Consider the following 18,179-nt stretch of genomic DNA (forward strand, 5'->3'; position numbering starts at 1 on the left):
TCGTCTTATTTTGGTGAGGTAGCTTTACAGAAATCTGACTCGATTGCAACTATGGAGTCATTTGAGGTCACCAAGAACTAGCGGTTATCTATTATACAACAACTCTTGAGCAAAACGTGATCAAACAACTGAATATGCTCGAGGAGCTAACGTGTTTTCGGTAACGCTGTCTCATTGTTTTCTGAGGGCACTTATTTATTCTATCGGGTCCTGCAACAGGCCAGAAAGTTAGGTCTGACGAAAAATAATAATAATAATCATACTGTTGTTTCTTTACTACGCCGAGTATGAAAATCATCAGCAAGCATCTGTTGCACCAAACAGAAGAGAAAACTATTTATTGACGAAACTTGATAAGTTTCCACATGTAGTGCGTATATGTAGAATTCAAGCTCAAATATTACGTAAACTTTTTCTTGTTTCAGTCATGTGCCTTCTTAATTATTGCTTTCACAAGTCGTGCATCCAATGGTTTCCGCAAAGCAAATGGCTATTGATGATATATTTTACTTGTCCTAGCTGTAAAATGAGTATACTATTAGATGACGCTTTATTTATAAATATATCACCTGCCTTCTTCCTCAGGACGGTAAGCCGATATTAAAAAAATAATGTTTTGGCAAATCATGACATTAGTTCGGTTAATGAATAGTCGTCATTTCATGTATTTATAAATGTGTAAGAATGACCGTCATGCAAATTTAGTAGTATGTAGTAAGTTCCTTCTCCATGTAATGTAAGATGCCATTTTGAGTAATATTGTTTCTTACTAGAATAAATAAATACAGTTTTACAAGCATTAGGCCACTGTAGCAGTAGAATAACATATATTCAAATATACGTTATAGAAATTCTGAAAGGAAAAAGACAGGTTTGTTTTCAAAAGCTAATAAATTGGCACCATAGAGAAATTGTATTCTGGTAGAAAAAGGTGAAACGGCTTCTGTTCGGCTATGTCAGGATAGCTTACTCGAAACTACTTTTCTTGTACTCGTTCTAATGGACGCAAGTTAAGTGATGAACAATTAACACTAAGTTAACTAAAAAAGGCTCACTTGGTGAGGGTTGCCTCAGCCTTGAATAGAAGAAAGACCCTTCGAGCATCACCCCTTTCAGGGCACTAGAGGTTCGCTTTTGTGGTAAATTCATGCTTTTATCCATAAACAGATGTACTGTGGATCAAAAACACAAAAGTAAGAACAATATAACTTTTTCTAGATCAAATGAGCACCTATCCTTGCAATTATGTGGAAGGTATTCGACGCTGATTTATTATCGTATACATATAAATCTAGTATTGTGGTATCTTACGTTATATAGCATATTTTGTTTGTACATTTATTTCATATATAAAAAAAACTATAACTTATCACTTCAAAATAAATATAGTAATATGTCGAACTGATCGTCGTATCTGGATTTTCTCTGTAATGTTTCCTTTAAGGTCAATTTTACCATGCATTAAGCAACAGAATAATCAAATTGTGTATGCCCAAACTAATACACCGTTCTTCACAAATCGATTTTTTTTCTCAATATACGTTGCTTACAGATTTGAGAGAGGTAATCCCAAGATGGATTAAATTGGAATCATCTACAGATTCTCACGCGCAGCTGCAAATGCACATACACGAGGATATACGTTAAGCAAGCACATCTTGCGTGTTGTTTTTTCTTATTTATTTGTTTCTTCTTATCTTTTTTGCGTAACAATCTTCCCCTAGAGCTGCTAGTGGCTTGTGATGGATCCCGGTTTTCTTTATCAACTGGTTACAACAAAACGGTACAGGTTACGATTCCAGTTTGTTCAGGGCAATCGTTGCTTAATTTCTCAGATTCCGCAGGATTCAGAAATTATTCAACGGAATAACAACAGTTGCACGTTTCGTGTACCGTTAGTGAACGCGTACGTACTTCACGTTCGTTAGCCAGCGAAACATATAAATAGGGTTGTTAGGTTTCTAAAACTCGCTTGCAATTCGTCCATTCGCCAACCTGCCGAAGAGGTTTTACCGGTGAGGTAAAAAAAGAGCTTCTGATTTACTACTTCGAGTTCGGTAAACTCTCTAAGATCGGAACGATCCATTATATTTCTGGCGGTTGCACCAGCACTTCAGCAGCAATCTAATTGATAACATAACGATAGAGCGAGTGGTTGCGTACGTGACTTAAAATCACGCGTTGACAAATCAATAGAAAAAAATCTTAAAGGTATTCCGTGTATAAATCTTCGAAACGGTTGTAATTTTCTCGACCATACTCGTATATGCACCTAGAATGTATGTATATATATGCACCATATATATATATATATATATATATATATATATGGTGCATTGTACCTGGTCTTTGTGCTTAACTGTACCCGTGTAGAGGTTGTTACTTCCAGTTTGAACTCGTAATTGAGTGATCCATGAAGCAACGAATCTAAATTAGGTCAATACTTTTAAGTCTTTAGTGCCGTAACTGGAAATGCAACAACAATATTTTTAGTAAAGTTTGTCGTCTTGTCACAGTAACAAGGACAACAACAACGTATCTGCTGTTGTTGTCCTCGTATCGTCTCTAAATTAGCAAATTTGTACGTAATTTGATCATTCATATTGACTCTATCGACGGCTTTGATATGACGAACAGCATTGCTGAACCTATCTTTACCCAATGTTGGTGCCACGAGCGAACATGTAGTTACGCTGATGACGTAATAATGAGTTGAATTGAGCCCTGTGATTCAGCTAGGAATGAAAACTTGTATATTTGTGTGTGTGTGTAACTGCATCTTCAAGACGGCACTTAGGGACTTCTCATTACTACCGCTCAGATCGGCATGTCGCATCAGCTTGGGTAAACGAAGTGCGTTCTTCTTTGGCATGGTTGATGCTTTTTTTTTTCAGTCTTAAAACTCTTACCTACCCGCTTCTCATAGGACGCATCTTCCGTGCACTAAACCAATAAAAGACGGTTTACTTCAGCTGACACTATAATGTTAGACTCACTTAGGAGTCAGCTAAAACCTAGCAAACCTATCTTCCCATTCGTTGGACTCATCGTAGAGCAACGGTTGTAACAACTCCTAAAAAAGGTATGCTGATGCCGCTGTTTGGATTTATAGCTTTTTTCCTCTCCGCGGTTATATCTTTTATTGCTATAGGGTCATTGTAGGAAATGATGATTCCAATATAAAGAAAAAGTTGCCAAATAAAAACACTGGCTAGAAGCAATAACATCGGAGTTCAAAGTCGCGTGGTAGGCGGTGGCGCTATAGCAGGGACGACCTGTCTTTTGTGTTTTGAAGAGTGTGCGATTTAAGTTTAAGCTTAAGAAAAGAGAAAAGCACAGGTCAGCTTCGATAGGAAAGTACATTAAAAAGAAAGTTCTTTGGCATAATTTATGGTCTAGTTAAAGAAGATGGGTACTCAATTGAGTAGATATACACAGGTACGTTTGTTTTAATTTAAGCCTTGTAAAAGTATATCGAACATTTATGAAAGACTATATTTAAGAACCTTTTTTTGGCCAGCCCCCCTATCTTAGAGTCACAGCTTAAAATCCGGAGTCTGTTTTTGACACTACTGCAGAAGCCGCCAGGCGCGTACGCTTAGCCTCGAAGTTACGCACCTTTTTTGCGGCATTTTTTGTATACTCCTTGTAAAAACTTTCTCCTAAAAACATGTTTTTAAGAAAGATTCATGCAAACATTTTTTTTCTGCAAATATCCAGATTCCACATTCAAAACTTGCCAATGCTCGTGTTTTCTTAACATTAATTGGAAATTATATCTATTCAGATATCAGAACTGGAGTACAGAACGTGAGATCTTTAAACCCACCTCTTTTCAAATCGCCTAACTACTGCTGTACCTACGATGTTTCTAATAATGACCGTTATTTAAAATTGCAACAAATGTCGTTATATTATCTATGTAATACAAGTAGACCTGGCCTACAGTATGAATACTTAATAATATTGGCAAATGAATAGACCAAAATGTTTCATGGGGTGAAAAGAAAAATTGTCTTGACCTACAAGTGCCTGTCCTTTGTATTGGTGCGAACGAGGTGCGCGGAAGGAAACGCGAGGTTAGGAGAACGCCCCTGGTCAAAGAAGACGCGATAAAAATTGAACGTGCAGCGTTTATTAGGTCCATGATGCATTTGTGTTCCTTCAAGAGCAAATTTCGAAGATATCATCTTGTCTCCCAGCGTGACCGTTGTATTACTTACTATGAGGACATTGAATTAAGAAAGGTAGAAAGTCAACAACAACATAGTAAAAACGTTTTTGTGTAATTCTTGCTTAACAGCTTTTTTAGTTAATCGCAACTTAACTCGTCAGCCCTGAGATGAATCGACAACGAGTGCCCATTTAGGGGTTTGTTCAGCAACGCCAGATACCGTTGATGTCTAAATAGGTTATAGCGTGAACAAGACGACTACTCCAGTTAGCAAAGCTTCCCACGTTTAACATTTTCCTTAGACGGGTTCGAACACCCTTGAATCTAAGCCGTCTCAAAAGTAAAGCCTATCACCGGCTAACCAACGAACAACATTTCTTTCATGTGTGCAAAATCCCTAGTGAAAGGCGTATTGGTCAAACACAGTAACGCACATACCACGCCTCCTCAATGCGACCAACGTAATTTTTGGTGCCAAACGCAAAATGTAACAGAAAAAAGATAACTTCTCGTGTTTTTTCGCCAGACTTGATTATACAATTAAAATAATAGAGATTATAAAACGACCTAGGCCATGGATACGTGATATTGTTTGGCTGAGCTGGCTAGCGGTAAGCATAACGTTATTGTCATTTAAACTCACGTACTTAATTAAGGATTTGATATAGTTAGTCATATTGCAGAATACACTAAAGAAAGCCGAAAATATTTTCTGTCTGCTGAAGGAAGTATGATCGTATCCCTTTAAAGGATTCTTCGTAATAGACAAAATGTCTGGCTTTGAGGCTAAACGCATTGTACCCAATCACAGGTTCTGTTAGCTTCCTTTTTCGGATCTAAGGTACACAATACACATTAGCGCTCAGTCTAGCAAAAAAAGCTATATACGAATCATACGTAGAGGCGTCGGAATCAATCAAATTAGAAACACCTCAGAGGTGAATTTCTCGACCCTGGTTGTACCCCTACCTACGTCATTAGGGAGTTCAAGAATAAACAAGGGTTTATTTACTCTGGACTTCCTAGGGTCCATGCACAGGTTGGGCAAAGAATATCGATTATAAACATTAGCGAAACCTCCAAAGAAGCTATGGCATTTCAACTTATATTTCTTACGCAGCAACAGTTGACTTATGTTTGAAAATCATAGAAGCGATTCTCATTTCCTAAATCCCGTCTAATATAGGGGACGTTAGTCGTTGACTTGAAGACTTTATTTGTAACTGTTTTCACGCGACCCGTTTCTTGTTGCTTTATCTAAACTCAAACCTATACAGTTTTATACTTATACATGCTTTAGGAATATGTAGGATTGTCAGCGACGCCGGCGTAAGAAACCGAGTCACCCAGACCGAAATGTTATTTTAAGGACCGGCCTCTGCCAAAGACGTCAAGCATGAGCCGTCTGTCAAATCTCAGATATGGAGATCGAACGGTAGGACTGAAATGCAATTTTGCCTAACACTTTACATACCATAGTGTTCACCGTAAAGAGGATGGCCGGAGGCATCACGGGAACGGGAGCCTCCTGCAATCACGCAGGCAACCGCTTGAGTAACTGTACGGATCGTCTGCTCCACCAGCTTCTTTACTCGTGGGAGGGCTATAGCAGTCCACAGGTAGCGAATGTTAGAGCGTGCCAAATGCTTTTCCACGCATCAACCCCGGGAATAGCTTGCGCCTTCCATGACGACAGCGTTTATCGCCTGGTAGTAATCCTAAAGGATAGACCGTGTCTTTTAAATGAACCGGGCTGTCATTCATTGAGCTGGAATTCATGGCCCTTTAGGGTAACCGCTACTCACAGCTTAGCGTTCCTTAGCAGACTCCGCAACTGCGGACATATTCCCGAACTCTCGCCCTTACTTCGCGCTTCGAGAAAAAGCAGTACACCAATTGGAGGATGGTCCTTATCAGGCCTTGATAGCTTTAATGGCTGAGAGAGAACACCGCTGGCTTAGTCGAACGTGGGAAAATCGGTCGGAGACCTCTTGGCTCGGAATGGTAAAAAACAAGCAATAGGAATCCGGCTGCCTTCCTGTCTTTAGACAGCAGGGCAACCTTGTCGCCTCTTTGAAGCGTTGTTACCATCGGAGTCCAGGGCATTGTATAGTTGGTAGTTTCTAACTGACCAGAAATCGGCGCCGCAACTCATGATCTTGTTCTGGATTATCGCGACGAGACAGCGAATCTGCGTTGCAATTTTTAGCAGCCACTTAGATCTCGAAATCTTACTCCACCAACTTTAATGTCTTTTGGACTAACTTGTGCAGAACTCTTTCTCACTTCGGTGGTCGGTAGCCACCATAAACCGCCACCCGTACAAATACGGATAGAACCTTCACATGACCAAACTACAGCTAAATTTCCAGTTTCGAATTTGGAACGAATTCTACTTCGTCTTCATGGCCAAGAGTCGCCTACTAGTGTACATTACTATATGCTCTTCACTTTACATGTTCTAGAAGATAATCGCTCCCACTCCGGTGCTATTTGCATCGGTCTGCCTGTGGTACCACTAGAAAGGAATCTTGGTACGGCGCGACCCAAAAGAATTAGTTAGCTTTTATAGAGTCCTACAGCAGCTTGACGATTTTTGCAAAACCCCACACAAACCGACGGTAGTATGACACTAGTCTATAGTCGCATCGCAGTTTACGGACGGTCGTAAAGGGCTCCAGGCATCTCTAGTTTTTCTCGATCAGAGAAAAAGCTCTGCGCAAAGACTTCATAATTAAGGTACACAGCTTCTTCTATAGTGAATGACTACTGAAACTCCCTGAAACATCATCAGTATTGAGAACAGAATACACCTGCCGAAGATGAACTGAATGTTTCTCAACTTCTATACAAGGCCATTTGGTATCATAACTTATCCAAAACCCGGTTCATTAGCTGCTACAATGTCACCGGAGTGCTTGCCAACCCAAAAGACGCTAGCTGAAATTAACATAAAATTGCAAAGTGTTGCTTATTCACTACACTCGAAAGTCCTACAAGTTGCAGAAAATAGTATAAAGCTTTGCAAGTCGGTGAAAATATTCTGGCTTGCTGTAACATTAAAGGATTCATTCAATTCGTTCATTCAAACGGAGCACATCCCTTTTCGTCACCATTTTTAATCTCCGAAAATCTACCTATTACCGAAGCAAGCCGTCCTACGAACAAATGTGCAGATTCAGGAACTGCAACAATTCCTACAAAAAAACTCTTTAGGTCCAAGCGAACCCTTTCCAATACGGGGTTCACCCAATACACTCGACTGGCAGGTAGGTGCATGGGACACCTCCGGTTTAGTGAATGCCACGCATTCTTGGATGCGGTAGTGCCGACTTTTATATAGGGAAGTAGCTTCCTGAAATCGGTTACCAGAATCACATACTCGTTACACGCCGAGAATGACGTCATGTGCCGAATTGTCGGCTATAGCAGAGAGCCTTACTTGCTTCCTGCCGATTTCCCGCTTGATTTGCCCCGCGACGGTCAAAGGCTGTTGTGGCATCAGCAAGTCCAACGGCCCGCTTGGCAGCCTGCACCAGAACCCACACGTAAATCGTAAATGTATTTTAAAAAAACGTAACCCGGGCTAATCCACCTAGGTACTCTAACTTCACTGTGATATCGATTCCAGAGAGTTCGACAGTTAAAAAGGCCCCGCTAGTCGCATTCCTGAGTCGCACTATGCAGCGTTCGCATCTAAAGTCCCTTGTATCTGCACGACTGACATCAAACTAATTTTGTGCATTTATTTTTTTCTAGCAATAGTGACTAACAAATGACTATTGTTAGAAATGTAGAAATAAAATGATATAAAAATGTCTCTAGGACTGACGGAAGACTGCTCGTATACAAATACATTGACGAAGAACTTACATTCTATGCACGTATCTAAGTGCTTTGACGGTCATAGTAACTATCCGAAAACGGCTGCGCATAAAATGCATAATAAAATATAATGAATATGATCATAAATATTGAAATAGACTGAAAAATACAAGGCGCATAATACCCTCCAGCCGGCCAACCGGCCGTCGCCAGTCGTTGGACCTAGTTATTGTCGTCAATTTGTTGGCAGCTCGGCGGAATGTCTCTGGTGGGCGAGAGAATAGACCATCAAGTTTACCGCTTTCTGGCGAGTATGCTAAAGACAAACGCTCTCGACCTTGACAATAAACGAGTAACTAAGTGGCTCGAGAGAATTGCACATGTGGCAGCAATAAGACCATCAGCCTTATTAGCGAGTCTATCGCAAGCTATCCAAACCAGTTACAACGATTGGCACAAAAGGACAATTCTTCTTCTTCCTAAACACCCTTGAAGTCACCTGGATCAGCGTTCGCCCACAGCTGTTAAAATAATATAAAACAATATATTTTTTATATCTTTATACTAAAGTTATTGAAGAAGTGATCGAAAAGTAAGTTAATATGGCTAGAACAGAACTTGAAATTCTACACATTTTTCGCTTTTTTTGTAAGTTAGTGTCCCTTTCAAGGCAAGGTATTTCTTTCGAATGAGACGTCTACTTTGCTGCCGCATTTTAGCTGAAAATTAACGAGAAGTATTATTATAGCATTATCATCTTAAAAATATTATTATATTATATATAGCGAAACGGAAAGAAGCAATATTTTCAGACTCATCTCATAGACCTTACGTTCGAAATGAGACAAGTATTATGAAACAGTGAAAGAGAAAATTCAACTTCGGAATGAAACAACGAAGCTTCACCGCCGCGATTTAAAGAGCTCTGTTTTGTCAACAAAAAAAAATCTGGGATTTTTAATTTTAGTATGCTTGTTTTACCGGATATAATTGATCACAAATACTTAGCAACTATAAGAATAATTAATCAGGAAAATATCAATCGCTGTTTTCAGCGTTACCTGGTGTGCAGCACGAACGCCGTATATATAGCAATTTCTAAGACTATGACGGTTACTGTGAATAAATGAGGCTGTGTTTAAAAGACAAGTAGGGATGACCGGCTATTAAAATTAGCAATTGAAATCCAAATGATGATAATCTCTTTAGGCTAAATCTGCGTTTGGGAACGGCGAGGTTTAAGCTCCTATCATTGCTCTACCCAATCAGTATGTCATTTCGGTATCATTCTCTTTATGAATAGAAAAAACGTAAGATTTTGTTTACACCCAAAGCATGTATTTGAACAGCGCACCTCTTCCTATTTAGTTCTATGACGTAATATCCAAAGCTACTGAAAAGCCACTCTATAAGAAAACAGAGTTTTTTTCGGGAACAGGCTGTTTCTTACATAGTGGCTACAGCCCTCTATCTGCAATGCACTCTGTTCGAAAAAATGGTTAAAAAATACCACCAGCAAATATAAATAAACCTTATAGATTATAATAAATGCGTTTATTTTGCATCATCTGTTTTTATATACAACGATACATAGTTTTGATGAGTAAGAACCATCGTTATCTATAATTCTATGTACAGTAAAGAAGGAATACATTCCTAAACGTTTGTATTACTAAAGGCCTTCAATCAATCAAGATGAAACTACTGATTGTTTAATTTCCAGGCAGGGCACTACTGAGAAAAGCAAGGTGGCCTTTCGGGCATTTGTTTGCGTAATGACCCTTTTCGCCACACTTGAAACAAGTAACTTCGTCAAGAGGCCGGTAATTTCGGGGGCCTGCTTGGCGATGTCCGCCAGTACCAGGCCCACCTCCGCCAGGGTTTCCTGCACCTGCGCCCCCCAGCGCCGGTGAATTTCCCAGGTTCGCATTGTTATCCCCACCACCGGCAGTTGTAGTTGCAGCAGCGGCAGCAGCAGCCATGGTACTCTGCCGTAATTGAGTAGCGAACTGTTGCGCCTGCTGGTTCTGGGCAACTACTTCATCTCTTTCACGCTGGTATTTTTCTTTGACGTCTGGCGGCATTTTAGGACAGTGCCACAGTTTGTGTCCTGATTCGTTGCAGTAATGGCAGGTAAACGTGGATTTTTTAGCCTGTAGTTGACTGATATCTGGCAAGTCGAATTTCGGATGGACAAATTTACAGTTTGGTCCTTCTGGACAGAAGCCACACAGATATGAAATACACACAACTCGCCGAGTATGCCTATGGCGGCAGGTTGGCCCATGCCGGCAGAATCCTCGATCGTACCACGGACAATCGCGAATCTTTGAGTCGGGATCAATGTGTAGGAAAGGACATTCTTTGTTCGAGCAAGCGTTGAATCTTGAGTAGAAATAACACTCCGGCATCTTCGTCATATCATATTCATGCAAAAATTCACACTGGTCACCCTTTTTGCAAAGGCCGCGTAGCCAATGCTTGCAAACGACTGTACGGTCGCCTTTGATATGGCGAAATGGGCACTGATTATCACGCGTACACCGTCCACGAGCGAAGAGCGTGCACGCCAAAGCACCGGACTTGTCCATACCGGTAAACGGCAGAGGCATTGCGCCGAGCTGCTGGTCAAGTGCAAGCTCGATTTCAAACATGACATCTTTGCAGTTTGCCACCAATTCCTCCATTGTTACGCTACCTGTGGACTTCCAGTTTGTGTGCTGCTATCTGCTGGCTGGAATTTGGACTGAAATTTTTCCTACTGGATCATATCAAATCATTCTATACATCCACTTGACATCCAGTACATGAAAACTCACTCAAATGTTCATGCTCACTGATGCTTGTTATTGGCAATACATAACAGTAATGTTAATTACAGTAAAGCCTTTTTACGCGTTCTGAGCAGCGCACCTTTGTTGAATCATCCCTGTTCTATTAGCAAACAAACCCCAAATTTCTACGAGATTAGGAACGCACCGGCTGGCTAATAAAAATTTGCCGGTGAAACTGATTGTTATGGCTGGGCAATACGGCTGATGTCGTCTGGAGCGAAGGGAGAGGGCTTGCTGCGCGCGCAGATTTGATTTGTCGCAGCCGTCAGGGAAAACGAAGCGCAACACCATCACTGCATCATACTAGCAGTAGAGGCAACGGGATGATTTGTATGTAACCGCGCAATGGGTACTGTGTTTGCTTGCTTTAGGTTTAAGGACTCGTGGTAGTCTAGGCCGGAATCCTAACGCAGATACACTTTCTTTCGTGCCGGAAGCCTACTACTGCTGTAGTGCCTCTAACACTTAAGCAGCAGATGTAAATAACGAAAAACGTGAAGAAAAAGATACGATCTAAGAGCATACGCACGAGTTTATAGCGAACACCACACGTTTAATAGGCACGCGAGCACATACTAAAATCGTAGCACTTTCGTTGCAAATTATATCGATAATATATGGGTCATTGATTAAGTTCATATTTGACATTGGACAACCCTGTCCAAAAACCTGTCAGTGCATATTTAAGATTAAAAGCACGTATATACGTAATTTAGGCCTAGTACTATAAATGATTTTTGTATGTAATTTTTCCCTGCAACTTTACAGGATAAAATGTTTACCTCCAAATCTTGAAAAAACTGTGTGTTTTTTTTTCATTATTAAGAAAAAGTAATCGAATCCATCGTTACCAGAGCTATATCGTCGACCTATATCACAAACAGATATGTAAAATGGGTGTGCTAAGTTCGCTTGAAGCGGCGCCTTTGCACCTAATGCATTTTACAGTCCTACAATAAAACCAGAAATTGAATCGGAACAGCTTATTCGTAGTAAGTAAAATGAGGCAGATGCTTCTTGTATTAAGTAGAACGAATGGCACCTTATGCCTTTCCAATCTCGGCATCGACATATAAAGCAATCAAGCTGGAGTTTTCAAATTAAACCAGAATTAGGTCTGGCTTCCGTTAGGCAGGATGCTTCTACTACGCTCCATCTCAGTCTGTTCCACGAAGTCACGAAGTCATCAATGTAACTTCACCAAACAGAACAAGGTAGCGATGACGACTGCAAAGCGGAAAAAAGCAATAATTCCAGACTCATCTCATAGACCTTGTTCATAGCGAGAGCATACTTACGCGAGCGATCTGCTTTCGAAGGTAACAAGTGAAGCGAACGAATACTGTAGAAACGACTGAGGTCGCAGCGAGCAATGCCGAAAATGACAACAAGCCATGCTGGAAAGATTGTGTCGGGGCTTTCTCAGCGAGATGTCTAACACCGAACGCCGCAGGAATACAAGAGCAAGTGCCAATTTATAGTAGAGAATGAGCATGCGAGCAGATGAACCAGATAGGCAATATATGTAGCATCTTGCATGATAGGAAATCGCAGACACGTCTGCTGCCTCCGAGCCTCCGGAACGTCTATGAAAGAAAACGTTGCCAAATCATTTATATCGCGACAAAGTCGCAACTAGAAATAATATCACAGAGTTATGCCAACGTTTTGTGAAACGCTTAGCGAAGAACTAGTACGCAGCAGACAAACTATTCATCTACGGTCAGTCTACGTTCTTGCCTGTAAACCCATTCTCGTTTGGATTTTAATCATTAGGTGGAAAAAATCGGCTCAGGCCATAATGCTAATGTCGTTTTGGTTAATTTACTTGTGTAAACCACATTAGTTAACCGGTAATAGCTCGTGTAAATGAGTTTGTTCTGTTTTTGTTGGTTTTCGTTTCAAAGTTATTAAATTTAACAAATACCAACAAGCGCTACAGACATATAAGCTTAATGCAAACAAGAAAATATCCAGAACGATGACTGGGTGTGGACTGCGCCCCACGGCTTGCTTAACGACGCGAAACTGATGTTTGCATTACTATAAGATAGCACACATACCATGCACTTGTCCTGGCATTGTTCTTAGAATCCTCAGGAGGTGAATTGTAGCTTCGACATTGCCTATAGACTCCTTCGAACTCTGCTGGCTTTTCAAGGCTTTGAAAAGGTTAAGGCATAAATTCGAATATATTTGTGACGCAATACTAAAAGCCACAGTACTTCCGTAGGGGGTACGGCAGGTGCGAGTTATAGCGCCATGTTGGCCTAACGAAGTAGGACCTATCCACGTAACTTTTCATCTGTCGACAATACTTATGTGACAGTACCGCTTGTGTTTTTGTATTCCACGAAAGTCATGGCGTGAATTCAAGGCCGAATGGATGCGATTCTGAAGTGCTACGACAGTCTATGATTGCCAATAATTGAGCTCGGTGTCAGCGTCAGGTCCAAGTGACAATAGCCGAACAAAAAAGGAAAGCTTTAGGTTTATATAAGCTGACTATACTCTAGGTAAATGTTTCCAAGCAATTAAAGTTCGTTCAGCAAATTTGACAGTGTCTATAGTTCCTTAGGTACACCGATTCCCGTACTGCATCGACTTCAATGGAGATAATAAAGATTCGGAATTTTGCTTGTGTGGTTTTCAGTCTGTGCCACCCCACTTTTTCAGAGTGGTCGCAAGTTCAATGGAATGCGCTCGCTTATAGCAGAAATAAGCGATTCGATGTTTCTGGTTCATACTCATAAACAACAGATTTCTATATAATTTGTGGGATATTTTAGCAATAGCACCCAGCAGAATCACTGCCTGCTGACAAACGTAGGGCTTTAAGCTATGTTGCGCCACTGCATTTTAAAATAAAAAAAAAAAAACGTAATTAAGGGGCTAATAGATTGCGCAGTCTTCTGAGAGCGACATGTGACAGAACGATGATTTCTATACGTCACTGCGTGTCTCAGATTGTATTGAAGAAATCGTTTGCTGAGGTTCTTTTTATAGTTGCCATAATGCCAATGACGTACACCATTGAAACGAAAAAAGTTCGGCCTCACATTGTCATACGTTTCTTTATGGTGGTCAGGAACTTTCCTCTTTTTGAAAACAGGAAGTTGTGATCTATATTTTTTCACTAGCACAATACACTGAAGGCAGATTTGCTACTAGTCTTTGGAAATAAACGAAAACAGTGTCCTTTGTTATACGAATCTGGTATGCGGACATTTGCAATTAACAAAAAGTTTTAGCTGCTAGTTGGGTACCAACAGCTGAAATCGTTTTTGCTAAAGTAGTAGTTCTATAATTATAAGCCATAGTTAATTGTCATGAGCGGGGACAGAAATACAGGAAATCTGGTTAAAAAAAAACGATCATGGTATCTTCTATGGATTTTTTTTGTACCCGCAAAAAGTCATATGACAGAGAAGATTATTACATTTGTGTGTGCAGTTACAGCTGTATAAACAACGATTTTCTCTACTCAGAATTTTTCTACGAACTATGGACATAATTTTGTAGGTTCTCATAATATTACGTTATTACAGTATGTACCTTAGCCTTCAGTTGACTGTAAGACAATTGTTAATTGCCTATACTACTTACAATAGTCCAACTTGATTACGAATTCTTCTAAGGCAATGCTTACCGGCGCCTCGAGACGTTCAAAATTCATTTCGTTATAAACCTCGTACCGTAACGTTTCCCTGAAAAATTTCAAATTAACCATTTTCGTTACATGCGTAAGGCTATATTTCCTCTCGACAGTACGGATAAGTTTTTAGTGCATGTTACTCAAAGATTGATCTATCTTCGGCTCTGATAGGATTTCATATGGATAAATTATGGGATTTCTATAGATTTAGGTAGACACACGGACCTTCAAGGAAAGCAATTTCAATATCTAACAGCCGCCTTATAGGCATCTACGAATACCAAATTCCTATTGCCGAAATTTAATGAAAACGTACTTGCATTCAGCCAATGTGATGCGTCTTCCTATCTCTAACATGAGACCCATCGGCATCCTATTTTTTCCATAAATAAATTTATATTAAAAAGACGAAGGTTTATAACTATATACAAAGTATATAACTTCGTGTTTTCCAGACGAGAATTCGACTGGCGATTTCCGATGCATTTATGAACCGCAAGTTCAAGCCTTTCAAGACCGTTGACCAACGCATACATATACAGATGGGTCAAGGGTATTCTGCAGAACGTCGCATTTAGAGCTGCGATCCGTTTTAGTCCCATTCGTATAGTTATTGTAAACCATAGATGACGGATTCAGTGGTTCAGTAGACGATTAAATGACAACCACCCTAAGGCTAAAGTGTTGCGGAAGTCGTGCAGTTCAATTGTGGGTATTCAGCACTTTTGCGAGCGACAGCTGGTCTAACGGCTGTTTCGAACCCAGTCGACTGCCTAAAACTAGATGCAGAAGAGTGTCCACATAAAGACTGTTTGGCCACGGCAAGAATTTGTACGTTTTTAATGCATTTTACATTGTGAGCATAAAAACCGGATCCGGACAAAAAAAACTGCCCTCGTTTGACGCCTTTGCTTTTCATACGTTGCCGTACGTAATTCAGTATACCACATTTAAGATAACGCCGCGAGTGATAAGTATCCTGATGATTGTATGAAAAGTCTAGATCTTTTGACTGTGGATTTGATTAGTATATGGATGGTGTTGCCCTTAAACGATAAACTGATGTAGCGTAAAATTTCGATAACGGCAAAAACCCACTATGACAAAATCGCCTATCCGTAACAAAGTCTCCGAAACTTAGACACACTGTCCTCAGATAGGGCTTTACGTGTGCCATCACTAGTAGATTTAGAATAATGAGAATGCAATTGATTAGTGCTTTGTATAATAATGTGTCAGCCGTTTTAATGATAGCGTAGCTCAAAGCAAAGATCGACTTAGGCTTAGGGTCATTGTTGTTACCCTAAATACTTTTTTTCATTACGTATTTATCTTATTTGTTCCCAAATATGTGAAATAAGGCTAATAAAACTGTACAATTATCAAAGCGTATTTTTTTAAACAACCATATGACTGCAATGACTTATTAGAAAATAAACAGATCAAGTGCAATGTGTGTTCTAAAATAAGTGAGAGTTATCATTTAGAAAAAGTTGTTCATTCCAAAAACAATATACATGAAGTATGACAGACAGCATTACTTTCTATTTTTTTTTACCTATGAAGTCCCGCAAGCCTCGTGGAGAGTCAAGCACTCGTCTGACTAGACGATATACAAATCTCTTCGTACAGACACCAGGAATCGTAGTTTCGCCAAGGACACATGGTCTACTACGCGACTTGTCTGAATAAAAGACTAATTTTTATATTTTTGTACCTCTTGCTTTTTCATATACCTGAGGATAATACCTGTTTGCGAACGCAAATCGGTATCTACGGCAAACTACATTCTTTTTGGCCTGCTACCGGTGTGGCTGTCCCTTAAGTGCATGAAGAATTCATGTTTGCTATTATCCCAATACTACAAAATAATACAGGGCTATTAGATAACCTTCATATATTGTAGTTGTGTAACAAGCATACAAAACGGGCATGTTGGTCTGATTTCTTACTTTGGTATGAAGCTCACGCTTAATATCAGTTTTTTTGGCCCGCTAGGTATTACAGTGTGATGAATTAACTGGCTTCTTTAAGAAAATAGGCAATAGATCTGCATGTGGTAGATCTATTGGCCGTAGTCTGCATTTGAATGAACTCAGCTGAAAAAAGATTTCTTTTTCTTTCCTTTTTTCTGGATAATGTGTGTCACATCACCAAACGGATTAGCGTTCAATGAATAGCTCTAGGCTTATCGTATTTTTAGTCACTAGGCGACCTACATGTAAGCTTTCAAAATAGGAATCGTTTGGAGTACTTCATGTGTGTAGCTGAATGCATGAGAAATGTGTCCGGAATGCCTTATAAGCTTGTTCACAGACAATCCCGAAAGATGTGGTTACTGTTCGTTCTGATCAGACCCGACCCGGACTTTAAAAGTTTTCTTCAAATACAATGTATCCAGACATTTGAAATCAAATGACTTTTACCGTATTTGACACGTCATTATTATTAAGTCGTGTTGTAGTTTCCAGAATTACAAGATATTATAAGACAACACATAGGAGTTTTCCGTAACACTGCGAGTAACGAAAGATAAGTTTTTATCAAATATTTCGTAATGACGGAGTACACGAGCTTGCCAAGTGCAGCTAGACGCCTCACTGTGAGAATACAATGGCATCCTGTTAGCGATCAAACATTGTGGCAGATCTTATTTATTTCGGCTTTTTCGTCTGCTCCTGTTGTGATCAAAACACAGTGAACGGTGGCAACAGGTGTCTGAAGCAGAAGAAAATGTAAATTTGTTTAACGGTGCAAAATGGCGATAGGCGCTCGTTATGATATTTTGCGCTCGTACGTATCGCGACACTCCTATACAAATTCTATGGCATTAGAAGGAAGCAAACATTGTTTGTTACTTTTGTGGACTTGTTCGTTTTATCTATTTAATCAGAGGGAGAGGGAGAGAGAGAGAGAGAGGGAATTAAAGCTCCTTTGAATCATATTAAGCTAATATTTAAAAAAAAATATGTATGTTTATAGCAACTTTGCTGATATATTTAAGTGATATAAAAACACAAAAATACTAGCGATGAAGCTAAAACATGTTCTTAGCACTTATATACGTACAGTACAGTGTGTACATCGTATATGTCTATATGTGTGTGCGTATATTTGCCGCAAGATATGGACTATTACAGAACGCGGAGTGTTCATTTTTTCAAGCTAAAGGTTAGACACGATGTACTAAAGCTAGTTGACACGCTTGTATAGAAAGGTAAATCGATCAAAATGTTGACAGCCGATCATATCTTGTACGAAGTAAGTGTGTACAAGCTAATAAACCCACTTCTCAACTTTACTTGCCGGCGAACCCTGTATAATCCTATGAAAAGGGATCATCATAGACCTCAGTCCACCCGGGTTGACCCATGAAGGGTCGATCATTAGAAAACTGCGAATTTGCGTTGTTTCACATGAAGTGTCTCTATGCCAGTGTGGTTATTACCTCGTGTCTGTGGGCACTGTACACAAATATCTAGAGTAGCGACTATCATCAGAAACAAACGAGGCTGTTGCCGGAGGAACAAGTTTAGATTAAATATTTTGTTAAACTATGTAGGAGTGAAACACGTATATTGTACCGGTGGCGTTCGCAACCAATTTGTCTAATTGTATCAATCCTATCGATTGCCAGGGTTTTTTTCACATGTAGGACATTTATTAGGATCTGTTTTAACTAATTCGTGGC

The 18,179-nt window shown here is 39.9% G+C and overlaps 2 protein-coding genes and 1 long non-coding RNA gene across 7 annotated transcripts in view; 1 reads left to right on the forward strand and 2 right to left on the reverse strand.

Annotated features, from left to right (window-relative positions):
* Positions 1-18,179, reverse strand: part of LOC111246583 (uncharacterized) — a 123,689-nt gene that overhangs the window by 73,114 nt on the left and 32,396 nt on the right. For all 4 annotated transcript variants that reach the window (XR_015325403.1, XR_015325402.1, XR_015325401.1 and 1 more), the window contains exon 2: positions 14,483-14,540. Coding sequence is in view for 1 of the 4 variants with exons in the window: in XM_086985803.1 (XP_086841929.1) it covers positions 14,483-14,540 (58 nt within the window). In the remaining 3 variants the exon portion in view is untranslated. The remainder of the gene's footprint in view (positions 1-14,482; positions 14,541-18,179) is intronic.
* The window catches only part of LOC147756985 (uncharacterized), a 28,013-nt gene continuing 13,080 nt past the window's right edge, over positions 3,247-18,179 (forward strand). Inside the window, exon 1 of one of the 2 annotated variants that reach the window (XR_015325414.1) lies at positions 3,247-3,438. This is a non-coding gene — a long non-coding RNA (uncharacterized LOC147756985). Of the gene's footprint in view, positions 3,439-17,186; positions 17,282-18,179 lie in introns of those variants that run through there. The other variant, XR_015325413.1, reaches the window with a different exon arrangement.
* Positions 9,520-11,014, reverse strand: Clp (Cleavage and polyadenylation specificity factor subunit 4). Its single transcript, XM_022797849.2, has one exon. It carries the CDS (start codon positions 10,684-10,686, stop codon positions 9,712-9,714), a length of 975 nt encoding a protein of 324 aa, XP_022653584.1. The 5' UTR covers positions 10,687-11,014; the 3' UTR covers positions 9,520-9,711.

Source organism: Varroa destructor, unplaced genomic scaffold (genome assembly GCF_002443255.2).
Source record: "Varroa destructor unplaced genomic scaffold, Vdes_3.0 BEIS01000003.1, whole genome shotgun sequence".
Lineage (NCBI taxonomy): Eukaryota > Metazoa > Arthropoda > Arachnida > Mesostigmata > Varroidae > Varroa > Varroa destructor.